Source organism: Schistocerca serialis, chromosome 2 (genome assembly GCF_023864345.2).
Source record: "Schistocerca serialis cubense isolate TAMUIC-IGC-003099 chromosome 2, iqSchSeri2.2, whole genome shotgun sequence".
Classification (NCBI taxonomy): domain Eukaryota; kingdom Metazoa; phylum Arthropoda; class Insecta; order Orthoptera; family Acrididae; genus Schistocerca; species Schistocerca serialis.
The window spans coordinates 110368196-110383772 of NC_064639.1; the positions used below are offsets into that span (position 1 = coordinate 110368196).

Consider the following 15577-nt stretch of genomic DNA (forward strand, 5'->3'; position numbering starts at 1 on the left):
TTGCTACAGCTTTACATGACATGCTTTCCTTTCTGTGAAAGAATCTATTACCTCAACAAAGTTCGTCAAATGTTTTGTTATATGAAAAATCAAAATGTCACTGTCTAATACCGCAAAAGTTGTTAATACAAATAGTACCCAAGACTGGTGTGGTTTCTCAAACTGATTACACCTATTTTGTCACTGTGTGCTAGATAAAACAAAATAGGCTTTCTAATATTGCAGCTTTTGTAACACACATCCAATAAACAAGGCTGTTTTGGCACAAATGGCCATTTTTATAACACAACAGAATATAATTCACGAAGTAACAATATCAAATGGCTATTAGGCCTACTACAAGCAAAAAGTTTTATGTTAGTTTCATATTTCATTCATACACTCCAGTTTCTCATGCATGAGATCGAAACGTAGCAGTACGAAATTTTTATATCAATTTGGAATTGTCATATTCTTCCATAATTTGTGTGATGTCCTTGTTTCTTCTCCTTCCTCATTCTAACAAACAATCTTGTCATCACTAATACTGGAACTATTCCTGCCATTGTCAAAACTTATTCGGCAGTTAACTTCACTAACCCTGCCAGAATCACTGGTTTAGTTATCGCGCGATTATTCTCCGGTTAGGCGTTTTTACATGTTCGTACAACGCGTCTTCCAAGCTACTTCCAGAATACAACTTCAGTGACTGCTAACCGGAAACTGTGCAACTGGCCCTTACTAGTGTAGCGATCTGACCAAAAATTTTCTGTCAAAATTTCATTTTCTTGGATACAACGAGGAGATAATACGTAATCTTTCTTACCTGTTATTCCTATTAGTCATTTATTTCCACTCTGGTAGTCTGAATCTATGGATTTTGCTAGTAATTATAACAATGCTGGTCATTCGCAAAGCCAATCAACCACATAATCAGATAGTGATTGGCATTCACCTGTTCAGCTTTACTCTGCTCAGCTCGTATAGCCCCATCCCCTTCTGTCTGCAGGAAAGTTTATATCTAGATATGATGAGGATTCCCCTGACATAGACATCACGTACACTATGCACGCATTCAAAAATCAACTTATGATTCATTCAGAAATCAACTTAGAATGTGTTCAAAAACCAACAGGCATGCATTTAAAAATCATATGAGTAATCGATATCGATAGATCAACGTGCACTGGATGCTAGGCACTTTGTGAAACAAGGCTTTTTTCCTCAATAATATGAATTGCTTCAATCTTTGGCTTATGTTTTGTCTAGTCGGCATTTTCCTCAGTCTGTTACCTACTGTTTTGCCCTCTATAGCCCAATTGGTTTATCTGCCTCCCTTTTCTCCATATGATGAGTCCTTTGAGGAATGGGACACATACGAGAAATGTCTGTGACAACACTTTCAAGCTTTTGGGACTACTGATGCTATTTTATGTCATGCCTTGTTTCTTTTATGGATATCGCCAAGAATGTATTAAGTCCTATGTCAGCTCCCACTTTGCAGGCTCTGTCTTTCTTAATATTTGACCAAATGTGTAAACTTCTTTCAAAATACTACTGTAAGTGCACCCATGTTATTGCATCTTGGGTTGAGTTTTACTGCTGTAGGAAGCAACCACATCAATCCCATTTAGCATGAGTGGCTTAACCCCATGGGTTACCATTGTCATTTTGTGCCCGATGTGCATAAAAAGCCATATGCCCATCAGATAGTGAGAGATTCTATCATTCATTTAGCTCCAGATCGTTAAGTGATGGTGAGAGATTCTATCATTCATTTAGCTCTGGATCACGAAGAGCAAGATCATGCCCTCCACTGTGAAAATCCTTCCATGAAGTTTTGTTCAGTCTACTGGTCATGTGGTACTTACATATAATTACAACAAGAGTTGCTACTGTTTTCATTGACACTGAGTTGCAGATTAGGTAGACATTGTTCTACCACCAGAGAAGTATTCTTCTATACTGTACAAAGGTTGCTCTTTTACTGTACACAAAATTCTAGTTCTAAATTGTTCGACTGACAATGACTGAATATCCTTAGGCAGAGCATTAAATAGTGTTGGGGCCACCAATGAAAAGCTGCGCTGCATCTTAGTTAATAGGCATCTTGACCAGTCTATGCTGTCTTTAGAGCAAGTGCTGTGTTGATGAACTTCATGTCTCTTTCTGTAGGTCTCATGGTTTGTCTTTTTGTGGACGGGGCATCTGAAAATATTGTGGCTGAAAACAGTCAGAACTCCTAACCTGCAAAAAATTGGTTTGCATTGTCAGTTTTTTTTTTTTTTCTTGAGGTAATGATCCTTATTGCTTTTTTGCAATAAAAGTATATTCTTGCAGTATACAGAATGGTCCCACAGTACAGCCTCATAGCTGCATAGTATACTGTTAGTAGGTGCTGCTGCTATGCCAGGTTAACTTGGTATCAATGAAAAAGCCCAGAAGTTTAAAGGCTGCTGGGTCACCCAGCACTCCAGTATCACTTAGGCTGCATATCATCCTCTGTGTTTTGTTTCCATTTATTTTCATCTTGTTTGTGGTGAACCAGGCCTTGGCCTCACTAAATAAGACTTCTGTTTGTTGAACAACCTGAAATACATTCTTCTCTTTTGAGAACAAAGTTTTAGCGTTGGGTATGCCCACTGGAGCCTATGTCAGTAATGAAAATTAAGAATGACAGGTGCCCTATTATGGATCCCTGTGGCACACCACATTTTAACATCATTTCACCTGTGTCTGCTCCTTGCACTGATACAATCTGTCATCTGTTATTTAGGTAAAATTGGAGAGTTTGTAGAACAGCTCCCCCAATACCATATTATTCTAGCTTGCTGAGCGGGTCTGGTACAGGATACAATCAAATGCCTTACTAAAGTCACAGAGTGCCAATGCTATAGATTTCTAGTCTTCAGAGTCCAGACTTATATTTGTAACTAAGTACTATTGTTGTAGTTGACTTCCCCTTCTGAAAACCATGTTGTGTATCATAGAAGAGGTTATTTCCTTCAAAATAACTTAACAGCTGATCTTTCATTATGGACTCCATCACTGGTATAATAGACATAGACCTGTAGCTTGACACTTTATGTGTGACAGACTGGAACCAGAATCTAGATACCAGCCTTTCATGCACAGCCTGCTCCCAGTTGCATGATCTATGCACAAATCATGATTTGACCTAAAGCCTCTATTTGCCACAGGCTTCTCTCAACATTTTACAAGTCTTTGGCTGACACTACATTTGATCTAATAACATGTAATCAATATCTATAATTTTTTTTACAGCATTCCATGAAGTGGCCATGGTGATCTAATCGGTGGAGCACTAGACTGCAGAATCAGAGGTTCTCAGCTCAATCTCAGATAAGGGTGGGAATTTTTCTTGTACCAGTCCCTCTGGGACTGCCTCAGGTCCACCCAGCCTTCTGTGAAAATGAGTATCAGGAATCTTCCCTGGGGGGGGGGGGGGGGGGGGGGGGAGTAAATGTTGGTGAGGATGAGAGGCACGCCATCCTTCCCTCTCCTAGTGCTGCAAAAAAATAGAAAGACTGTGCTCTACCTGCAGTCAGGCTGATAGTTCAGTCATAGGCTTACATCACAAACTTCACCTTTCCATTCCATGAAATCTTCTTCGTATGTCCAAAAACATGCCTGTATCACAAACTTTCTCAATTGAACACAAATATAAAATAAAAATTAGCTTGGTAACATTTAACTCAGACATATTATCGGCATAGCTAGCAACTTGATATTATTGTTATTTGTTCAGTGTCCATTAGTTTAACATCCCAGAGTATTTTGCAGTCCACTTGTAATCTATTATACAACTGCTGATGTCACAAACTTAGAGAAAAGTTTCACTTTGTAAGAGTGGAGGCAAGGTGAGATGTATGTTAGTATTTCCATCAGAAACTGAAAAAAAAATTAGAAGTATCTTTCATTTCCAAAGAAAAGCCCTTAAAGAAACAAAATTCACTTGTGTAGTAATGTGTACATGAGAAATGAGATGAACAATAGACTCAATTGACACCAACTTACATTTTCTGCTACCTAAGGGAAGGAATGAGATATGGGTAGAAATAAAACTGTGAACTGAGTCATGCAAGCTATTCTGAGATTGAAAACTGTATCTAAAAGCAGTTTTATTTTCATTATAGAACATTTTAAAGCTGTGTGGTGCTAAAATTGGAGCATCTATAACAAAACAGGAAAACAGATGAAAAAACTAGCAGTTGGAAGTTTAAAACTAGTTCCTTCATGACTCTCTATGTTTACAAGACCACAAGATCACTATTCACTCTTATACATAACCACCATGAAAGACAGGCCAAGGAAAAGCTTATCACCTAGTTTCAGAGCATGATGTCAATACAATTTAGTCAAATTCAATAGCTGAACCAGACAAGGTCACTATGTGTGCCCCAATCTACCATCCACCATACTAGCTCCTTAAGGAAATCTAATCTGGCTACCCCCCCCCCCCCCTCCCACTCACCCCCAACTCCACATTTGATGGACCTCTCCTCCTTCACATATTTCTAACCCTTCCACTGCTCTTCTACCTCTACACTACAATATGTTAGCATTAACATCATCTTCTCTATATGGGACAGCTATTCTTTCCAGTTTTGTTTATGTGTGTTCAAGGTTACACATTTTTGTTTTCTGTGTTGACTTGTAACTGGCTTAGAACCATAAATTTTCAGAGGAGATACATCAGTATAACACATAACTGATGTGCATAAAATTACACAGAAATTCTCAGATTTAAAACTATCATACACAAGACATACCTGTTGGTCCAGTTTTTCTTTAATCCAAGCATCTTGCTTAGAGTTGTATGTCTCTCTCAGAGTACGAAGTTCTGACTCTGCACTAGCCAATTCCCTCTTTAGGGACAGGAGTTGACTGAAACACAATGAAACTGTCATATAAGAAAACAAACACTATCAAAATAATGGCAACCAATTATAAAAGATTTCAAACTATAGCTTGAATAATTTTGGTATTGACCGATTGCAGTGAGCGAGAGAGGCAGCAGGGTTTGTGGGGGTGGTACAAGTGTTGTCAGCTTGCAGCTAGCTACACTTTACAAAGCTCAGCATGTACCAACAAACAATACAATTCAGCAAGCATAAGGTGCTCAAGAAAGCACTTTGATTGGCTACCAACTATAGCTCATACAACTTGACTGAAATATCAGTTACAAAGCTATTTTAATCAAGTATAATCAATCTATACAAATACTATTGTACTTTGTTCAGTCTCATCATTTGCTTGACAGACAACAGCAACTTTACTTAAATTCTGTAAAGCATTTATTTCTGGTCCTGTCAACAGTTGCAGTATTTATTAGGTGACCAGTTTTGATCCCTTGCAGGTTCATTTTCAAACCTAGCCTACTGAGGCTGCACTGACATGGATTTTGACTTGGTAACAGGCATGTGGATTGTGGCATTCATCCTGCACACACATTATAGAGCATGTGTTGCCACTCAGTGTTTATTATTCAGATCAGGTACTGTGAGCACAGACTTAGTAAGCCAGACTTGAAAATGAACCTGTAAGGGCTCGAAACTAGTCGCCTAATAAATACTGAAACTGTTGACAGAATCATTAATAGATGCTTTAAGGACAATTGTGTGTTAACTTATGGTTCCTTCTAATTTCTGAAGACTTCTCATGTTTACCAATAAAAAAAAAATCATCATTTTTTTTCCAACTTACCCCTGCAGTGTCTCTTTTTCCATGACGAGCTGGGCTTTTGTGACAACGTGTTCTTCTTCAAGCATTTCATATTTTGTAGTGAGATCTTCATACTCCTGTTTTTCATTTGCTAATTCCTCTTCAAGTTCTAGAAAACAATGGGAAATAATTAGTGTGAATGTTGCTACATATTTACTTTGATCATTCATAGTATCAATGTTTCCATAATGATGGAAAAATGAGCACATTACAAAACTTGTTAGAGGGTTTCCCTGATGAACAGACATACGGCAGAAAAAGAAAGCCACTGCAATCAGATCTCAGATATGTGTGCAAATAGGCATCTGCTGCTGTTGACACCTTCAATAAAACATTTGTGGGCATGTGACTGTCTGCCATTTTGTTTATAAAAACCAATATTCCAGTCACTGTTGTAAGTGATCTTCATCAGTGTGATGTATTTACTACTAGGCCAGTGCCATATACAGAACATATATCATGTAATTTGATCCTGCTAGTAGAGTCAGTTGACTGGGAATATAATTGAACCCTTTTGCTCCAGCAGATTAATTGCTTGCCCTACCAACGAGCCAGCAGGTCATGTGAAACAGTCTTTAGCGAACAGAAGAAAAAGAAGACAACTGAGAAAGAACTAAAACCAGATAGGCATTGAATCGAGGTTAGCCTTTATAGCTATACTGATAGTGATACTGACACAGAAATCCTGTCCAAGGGGATGAATTTTTCCCTAGCACCTAAATATGTTCCTAAAGAAGATCTTCCCAAATTAGCTTTGTTGCATCACCTACCTAAAGCCAAGGCAGAAAAGATTCAGCAAGACACTGTTAGTAACTTGACTTGTGCAAATCTGCTGAATGCAATCACCACAAAGGAAGAACTGTGATATATTTCTATTGAATTATCTGCATGTTTTGTCAGTCTAATATCAATTGCAAGTTCTCAATTAAATATAATTGATTACTTCAGATGAAAACTCCTTTGTAATGTGCAACCTAAAAAATTATGTAATAAAGTTGCTTCTCGTGTAACATAACAGACTCATTTGGTTATAGTTTAACATTGCTTCAAATCCTACATCTCTGTTGTACTAGTCATTTTATTTATATTTACCATACCATTCTCATTATGTAAATCTAATTTTTTGCATTTGGTTTCCTTTTTAGAAACTGTGCCTAACACTACAAACATTTATTGGATGACAGGACCACCTCTTAATCACAGTTAAGTTATAAGTTTTATGTGAGAGAGCTTCCATGAACTAAACTCACCAAACCTCACATGAAACAAATGCTCATATTAATTGTGACTCTTCAAGCAATTGTCATATTTGACATAAATCATGAGATGAAAGTATTCCGATTCTGATAACTACTTTTACTTGAAAGATGATATTTTAAATACTTTAAATTAATTAAAACATCAATAACTCTCATAATACTTTCCCTAGACAAAATTCAATTTAGTTTTGTAATCTCTTGATCAGGTAGAATTGTTTTATATACATCAAAATAACATTCTATTTTAAATTTAAAATGTTCTTGGCATATAGCTCCTTCCATGAAATTTCGGTGGAATTGACGGATGTCTGTAACTTGCTGCCACAATATTTTGGCGCGAGTCTGAATGTCCAAGTGTATGTTGAAAGCCCACTCATACAGACTTGTATTTATGTGCCACTAATTGCTACCATCCAGCTCAAACAAAGGGCATTCTAAAGACTTTGATTTACGGAGTCCATATTATCTCAGGTGGCAATAACTTGCAAGCAAACTGGAACACCTCCAAATTGTTTTCCTGGAAAATATATATTAATCTCAGTAGATACAAACAGCATTACAGACATATAAATGACAGTACAAGAAAGATGATAAGGCCTTCAAGATGACAACCTACCTGCCATATATTGAAAATATTTTAGTGAAAATAAGCAGATTACTAAGGAAACAAACTGAAATTGATCTTTCATACTCCATCAAAAATTTCAGCCGTTCAGTGCAAGACAACTTAGGACTGCACAATGCAGGTGTTTACAAGATTCCATGCAAATGCAGCAAATCATATGTAGGGCAAATGATGCACACTGCTCAGGAGTGTATCACTGAACAGCAGCAGCATACTCACTTTTTCCAAGCCAGCACTGTATTCCTACTGATCATTTGATGAAATATAATGAAACAAAAAAATGTGGTCCATACTTAAAATCTTGGAACCCCACTGTCATTGGAAATACAACTGCCTGAGGCCCTTATCAATCAGAATGACAGCTTCCACTTAAACACAACATGGAATCCAGACATTAAAAAAAAGATGTCATTCTCTGCACAGCCAGCATCATTCTGCATTTTTACTGTGTGAAGATAATCAATCTGGTATCAATGAGGCCAGCTTTCACCACAGAGGGTGCTCACAGCAATGCAGAGACATATTTATTTATTTAATATTATTTATTTATTCATCCAGGGATCAATTCACAATGATATAGGGTTGGTCATCATAGTAAAATGAAAGTAAATAGCTCAAAATACACAACACACAGAACATACAATTATGCTTTTATGAAGGCAGGATGGGTGGTCGACTTGCCTGTGATTATGAAACCATTCCAGCATTTTTCTGAAAATGATTTAGGATAACCGCAGGAAACCTAAAATAGAATGGTCGAAAAGAACAACTCCATCCTCCTGAATATGAAGTCAGTGTCTTAACAATTGACTGCCTCATGCAGTTGGTCCCTACTGTACAATGTTCTTCAATTTACATGCCAACTGCTCCATATAACTTATCATATAAAACAAAGTTTTACACTTTTCAGAGGACTCATTAAGGACACCTGCTGGTGACTTCTTGACCAAGAATAAGCTGCTATACCCATTGACCTAACTCCAATCTATTTAGAAAACTGACTCGAGGCCCGTAAACATGCAACTATGTCCCATGCATATCATGTCCTCCCCTCATTCCAACTGAGAAACTGAGTGAGCATCCCCACAGTGATGAGCTCAGGGGAATGACCCATGATTTTCCTATAAACATATGACAATGTGCTCATGTACTGTATAGAGGCTCAGGGTGGATGAACTTTACAGTGCCAATCAAGCTGTGGGTCTATGGGGTATCGTCTCAGTTGTGTGACTGGATTCGTGATTTCCTGTCAGGAAGGTCACAGTTCGTAGTAATAGACGGCAAATCATCGAGTAAAACTGAAGTGATATCAGGTGTTCCCCAGGGAAGCGTCCTGGGACCTCTGCTGTTCCTGATCTATATAAATGACCTGGGTGACAATCTGAGCAGTTCTCTTAGGTTGTTCACAGATGATGCTGTAATTTACCATCTAGTATGGTCATCCGAAGACCAGTATCAATCAGTTGCATAGCGATTTAGAAAAGATTGCTGTATGGTGTGGCAGGTGGCAGTTGACGCTAAATAACGAAAAGTGTGAGGTGATCCACATGAGTTCCAAAAGAAATCCGTTGGAATTTGATTACTCGATAAATAGTACAATTCTCAAGGCTGTCAATTCAACTAAGTACCTGGGTGTTAAAATCACGAACAACTTCAGTTGGAAAGACCTCATAGATAATATTGTGGGGAAGGTGAGCCAAACGTTGCGTTTCATTGGCAGGACTCTTAGAAGATGCAACAAGTCCACTAAAGAGACAGCTAACACTACACTCGTTCGTCCTCTGTTAGAATATTGCTGCGCGGTGTGAGATCCTTACCAGGTGGGATTGACGGAGGACATCGAAAGGGTGCAAAAAAGGACAGCTCGTTTTGTATTATCATGTAATAGGGGAGACAGTGGACAGATATGATACACGAATTGGGATGGAAGTCATTAAAGCAAAGACGTTTTTCATTGCGGCGAGATCTATTTAAGAAATTTCAGTCACCAACTTTCTCTTCCGAATGCGAAAATATTTTGTTGAGCCCAATCTACATAGATAGGAATGATTATCAAAATAAAATAAGAGAAATCAGAGCTTGAACAGAAAGAAAGGTTTACGTGTTCGTTTTTCCCGCGCGCTGTTCGGGAGTGGAATGGTAGAGAGATAGTACGATTGCGGTTCGATGAACCCTCTGCCAAGCACTTAAATGTGAATTGCAGAGTAGTCATGTAGATGAAGATGCCAGGTTGAGCTGTAGTGAGTAGTTATTAGGATAATGACCAATAGTTGCTCATAGAAACATCATTAATCTCTCTCTTCTCAGCAATCACAGGCCCTGTATACCACGTGCTGCATCAACGATCTGCTTCCACTGCTTTTTATCTCCTGCAGCCTCTCTCCACCCTGTGGAAATTCCTAATGCTGTGATGTCCTTCTCTATGTCATCTTTCCACCTTGTACGAGGTCGGCCCGATGGTCTTGTTGCCTGGAGAGTTCCTTCAAATGCTTTCTTGGTGATTCTGTTGTTTTCCATTCTGGCCACATGTCCAGCCCATTGCAGTCTCCTACTTTTTAATTTCTGGATGATTGTGGATTGCTTCATTAACTGATAAATTTCATTGTTTTTTCGAATTCTCCGTATGCCATTCTCCATCACAGGTCCCCAGATTTTTCTCATTACTTTTCTTTAAAAAACATTCAGTTTTCTCTTTCATTCTTTGTAAGTGTCCAGCTTTCTGAACCGTTCAGTACTATGGGGCAGATAATAGTGTTGTATATCTTCATCTTTGTGGTGACTGACAAAGGTTTACTTTTGAGTGGGCTGATTAGTGAGTACAGACATCTTGACCCTGAGGCTATTCTTTCATTTATATCCATTGTTATGATATTTTTACTGTTGAAATGTGATCCAAGGTATTTAAACTGGAGAACTTTTCTGAATTTAGAATGTTGATCAATTTCAAAGTAAGGATTTGGGTTTATGACTCAACCTATTTCCATATATTCAGTTTTTTCTTGGTTAATCAAAAGCCCAATTTTGCTGGCACTCTGCCTGAGAGACCTGTACATGTCTTTCAGTTCTTCTTCAGTTTCACTCAGCAACACTTATCATCTGCATAAGCCAGGAGTTTTACTTCACTGTGTTCGAATCGGAGACCATTGTTTAGATGTAAATTACTCTCCCGAATGACTTTCTCTAATGCAAGGTTGAAGAGGACACATAAAACAGCGTCTCCCTGTCGTACGCCTGTTTTAATTGGAAAGGTGGGGGATATGGATCCTCTGAACTTCACTGCTGCCTGGGAGCCATCCATGCACAGTTGTATCATCCTAATGATTTTACTGGGTATACTAAATTCTCATAAGGTGTTGTAGAGACTACTTCTGTGGATGCTGTCGTATCATCATTAATAGTAATACATTTTATTTAGGAACTACTTAAAACACTTGTAGCACCACTCTGCAGTGCAACACCCCTTTGAAACCATGCTAAAGACAGCAAGAGCAGAGAATTACTGTTGCAAGCAGGCAGCCAGCAGCCTGCTGTGTTGCCAAAGAGTAGACAGAAATGTTGGTGTGCAGAGTCCACAGAAGTACGTGTACCATCTGGACATGGCCCTGCAACTCAAGGCATGACACAGGCAGGCTCAGACACTCACCCTCATTCTTGCAGAAGAAGACAGCCTTAGCAGCGCTATCTGTCCTTGCGAGGGGAGATTTACATCATCAGTATGCCCACACAGGCATAGGAGGGAGAGTGGCCAAACCACCCTGGTCTCGAACAGCTGCCCACTAAGGCAGAAGAGTGGCTGTTGCAAAAGTGAGCCTGGAGGTGTCTCACTAGACAGTAGCATTAAGTCCACAGTGTTGGACTTGGGCAATAAGCCTATGGTTGGTGGATGCCAAGTCTCATGGTGGGTGCTTGCAGCACCATGTCACCCCAACAATCAGCAAGTCCAGTGTTTGGAGGTGTAGTAAGTGGCCTGCCCTTGCTGCAGTTGGCTTGCCTTTCTGCTGTATATTCATTACTGTGATGTTGGCCCCTGGCTCACCCACAGTATGGAAATCACCCAATGTCATATCTAATGTATTGGTGTTCTTGTCAGCTCTATGCATGCCAGCTTCCATAGCTTTCTGTCAGTAAAACAAAAAAATAGTGGTGGCACTAAACACCTCCTCCCTCTCGTAGATCCAATCTCTGGATCTTAACTCATGGTAATTCTGCAAAGACTCAACATACATTCTGAAACTGATAACTGTCACTCGGCACCACAGTGAAGGAGATTTGCATAACCACCATCACCTCACTCAATACTGTGCTGATGTCCGATACATAGTGGAAATTGAAACAAACAGTATGATTCCCATCTTTGATGTGGAAGTGTATAGAAAGAGGGATGGCTCAACTGACTACAGAGTACTGGCAGATAACTACAGGCCATTTTCCTGCCAATGTACTAAAACAAGATTTTCATTACATTTTAATTGGGATGGAAGAGGGGTGAAGGGAAAGGGCTGGAGAGGTGTAGGAAAAGGGGTAGATTTCGGGAAAGCCACCCAGAACTGCAGGTCAGGGGTGTTCAGATGCAGACTCTTTACAGAAATACACACCATTCTCACCTTACCCTTTACCGCACGTAATTAACCCACAAGCCTAGTTAAAAAGCAGATTTCTCGGCCATCACATCCAATACTGGTACTGCTGATCCTTCCAAAAGCAACAGCAGAGCACACCATTGGTGACTCAGTATCATCCTGGTATGGAATGTGTTAACCAGATACTTCAACAGGACCACAACTTCCTAAAATCATGCCCTGAAATTTTCCCCACCACACCAAGAATAGCTTTCTATCGCCCTCCAAGTCTCTGCAATATTCTTATCAGACCCTATGCTCCTTCTGCACCCAACTCCCTATCCTATGGCTCCTACCCCTGCGACCATCCCCACTGCAAGACTTGTCCTATGCACCCTCCTACCAACACATACACCAGCCCTGTAATTGGCAAAACTTATATTATCAGAGGGAGAGCCACCTGTGAAACGAAACATCATATACCAGCTGTTATGTAAACACTGTTTGGCCTTCTCTGTCAGCATCACTACCACCAAATTATCAATTAGGATGAATGGGCATAGGCAGAGGGTGTCTAGTGGTAACTCGCAATATCCTGTTGCAGACCATGCTCTACAACATGACATTCATGATCTCAGCACCTGTTTCACCACATGCGCCATCTGGATTCTTCCCCCAGACACCAGTTTCTAAGAGCTCCGCAGGTTGGAACTAGAACTACAACATGTCCTTGGTTTTCACCACCCACTTGGCCTTAATTTACGTTAATTTCTCCTGTCTCAGCATTTTTTCACTGTAACTACACTTTACCTCACTCCATTTTAGTTTTCTACACTTTTCATTGTCTTTCCCATCTATTTTTTCATCTTCCCCCTCCCATCTCTGTTATGTACAATGCACTTAGCTTTGCACTCTTATTAACTCATGCATGGTGTTTAAGCAGTATCTCTGTCTGCATATTACCCTGTCTTCCACCTTTAATCTCTCAGGTTTTCAAATCCCATCCAATGCAGTCCCCAACAATCAGTCTTTCCTTCTCATGCCATGCTGTAAGTCTCCTCTGAATTGTGGTTCTGGGTGACTTTGCCAAAATCTACCCCTTTTCCTAGAGCTCTCCAGTCCTTTTTCCTTCAGCCCTCTTCCTTCCCCTTCAACCCTTCTGCCTGAAGAAGGAGCCATTGACTCCGAAAACTTGCCAATTACAACTGTCTTTTATCTGTGAGTTCTACCGCACCTAGGTGAGTAGATTTTTTAGCTGTCCACTTAAATAATTTTGTCAATGATTGATTGTTTTTATTGTTATAAGAGAAGGGTATGCCAGACAGTTGAAAAACAGCAGCCAGTCTATGGGCCAACACTGTATGTGAGGTTGCCCTGCCACGCGTGGCTGTACACAAAGTGATCGAAGGCACATAACATACTAAGTCGTCTTGGTTGCAACTATGCACCATGCGAGAAAAACACTACTGGACTGGCTTGATTTGTATTCACTGTACTAGCCAACGGAAATTTTCTACCAATAAATAATTTAAGGAATAAAGGTAACAACCCATCTAACAGTAGAATCATAAACAAGACTGAAAACTCTGCTAACTTTTAGATGAAATCTATTTCAGATAGAGTACACACACACACACACACACACACACACACACACACACACACACACACACACACACACACAGACACTTATGTGACTACATTGTACAAGCAAAAAGACAGGTATGCACAAATATTTGATCATATAACCTTTAGCTACTGAAACTAAAGGTTCTTTCAATCAACAAAGGAGAGCAAAAGAGACAGAAAAATATCAAAATGGCACAGAAACCAGGAGAACTGTAACACAGGCCAAGATGAGAGCGAAATCAACAACGAAAGGTTACTAACAGATGTTCTACACACAGTCAACTGATGAACAGATACCAGTAGCTGCCTTTTTATAGTTTCTGTTGTGTATTGTCACTTGTTGTGCTGATTACCTTTGAATGTCTGTGTGCACGTATATGATATTTTAGTGTATCTAAAAACAAAGATGATGTGACTTACCAAATGAAAGCGCTGGCAGGTCGATAGACATACAAACAAACACAAACATACACACAAAATTTGTTTGTTGTTTGTGTGTTTGTTTGTGTGTCTATCGACCTGCCAGCGCTTTCGTTTGGTAAGTCACATCATCTTTGTTTTTAGATATATTTTTCCCACATGGAATGTTTGCCTCTATTATATTGATATTTTAGTGTGTTTGATGTATTTTTTTCTCTCTCTTTGGTGCTTCTGGACAACACACAGTCTCTTATTCTATTGTGTACCTGTATCCTAGTAACATTTTTAATTGTTATCTTCTGTGTGTTGTGCATAAGCACTCTTTTTATTCAAGGCAAATACCTGTCATAACCTGATTGCAGTCTGTTCAACAGGTTATGGGCCAAAGAAAATGTGTGTTTAGTGGGGGTAACATTTTACGCTTGTAAAGTTAAAAAAGAATACATAATCAAAAACAGGTTTATAGTATGCACGAATTCGATGGATATCATTTTCAGTTACACAAATATCAAATGGAAATAAGAAAAATGGAAATAAGGTTTCATGCTGAGAAATTGCTGATGGAAGTAAAGTCAGTTGAAGGCACTGATGCAAAGAACCTGTGGGATGAGTTAATTATTTTTATTTCATGCAACAGAATTTGACCAGCTGTGAACTGTTGCACCATGTGCTACAACAAATGGTATGTGGACTCCAATAAAAATTATTCATTACCAGCAGTCTGCTATAAATAAACAACCACCCTTTAATTATAAAATATTTCACTCTGATACTATTGCAAAACAAGTTAGTAAAGTTGATGTATTAGCACAGTATCTTGCAGATGTTAGTGAACCAGTAGGAGATACAGATAAGACTGAAAAAGTTTTAGGTGGACCTCTGGTGAAATATGATTTGTTCATTATGACTTAGGATTCATGTAATGAAAGTAAGTAAACTTTCAGTAACCTAAGAACAATGTAACTGAAAGAGGAGCAACATTTATTGTGGACTGAAGATTTAGCAACTGGATTCACTGTTGTTAATGTTACCACAAAAAGCATAAAACTCGGTGCCCATAAAGTAGTGTAAGCAAATGTTCTGTGGACGAGATTATTATTAACAAAAGACTGTTTAAATTGTTAGGAGAAAGTCAAGAACCTATGCAGAAATTTGAAATATTCTGGCTACTAATTGCAATAATGTTTGACTTGCTGATAGTGCTGCATCACAATACCTTATTTCGCACAAGGAATTATTTTCAGTGTTTAAACCACTAGGAAATTTAATGTCACTGTCAATCTGGGAGGTAATTCAGTTGTGTATGATGTCTGTATTGGGTTAGTCAAGTTAAATGCACTAGTAAATAGTATATGGAAACT

General features: G+C 39.0%; 1 protein-coding gene across 4 annotated transcripts in view; it reads right to left on the reverse strand.

Moving 5' to 3' along the window:
- The window catches only part of LOC126456788 (trichohyalin), a 378453-nt gene that overhangs the window by 45696 nt on the left and 317180 nt on the right, over positions 1-15577 (reverse strand). For all 4 annotated transcript variants that reach the window (XM_050092572.1, XM_050092571.1, XM_050092573.1 and 1 more), the window contains 2 exons: positions 5707-5833; positions 4773-4887 (listed from right to left, as the gene is read on the reverse strand). In XM_050092572.1, the coding sequence (XP_049948529.1) occupies positions 4773-4887; positions 5707-5833 (242 nt within the window). The remainder of the gene's footprint in view (positions 1-4772; positions 4888-5706; positions 5834-15577) is intronic.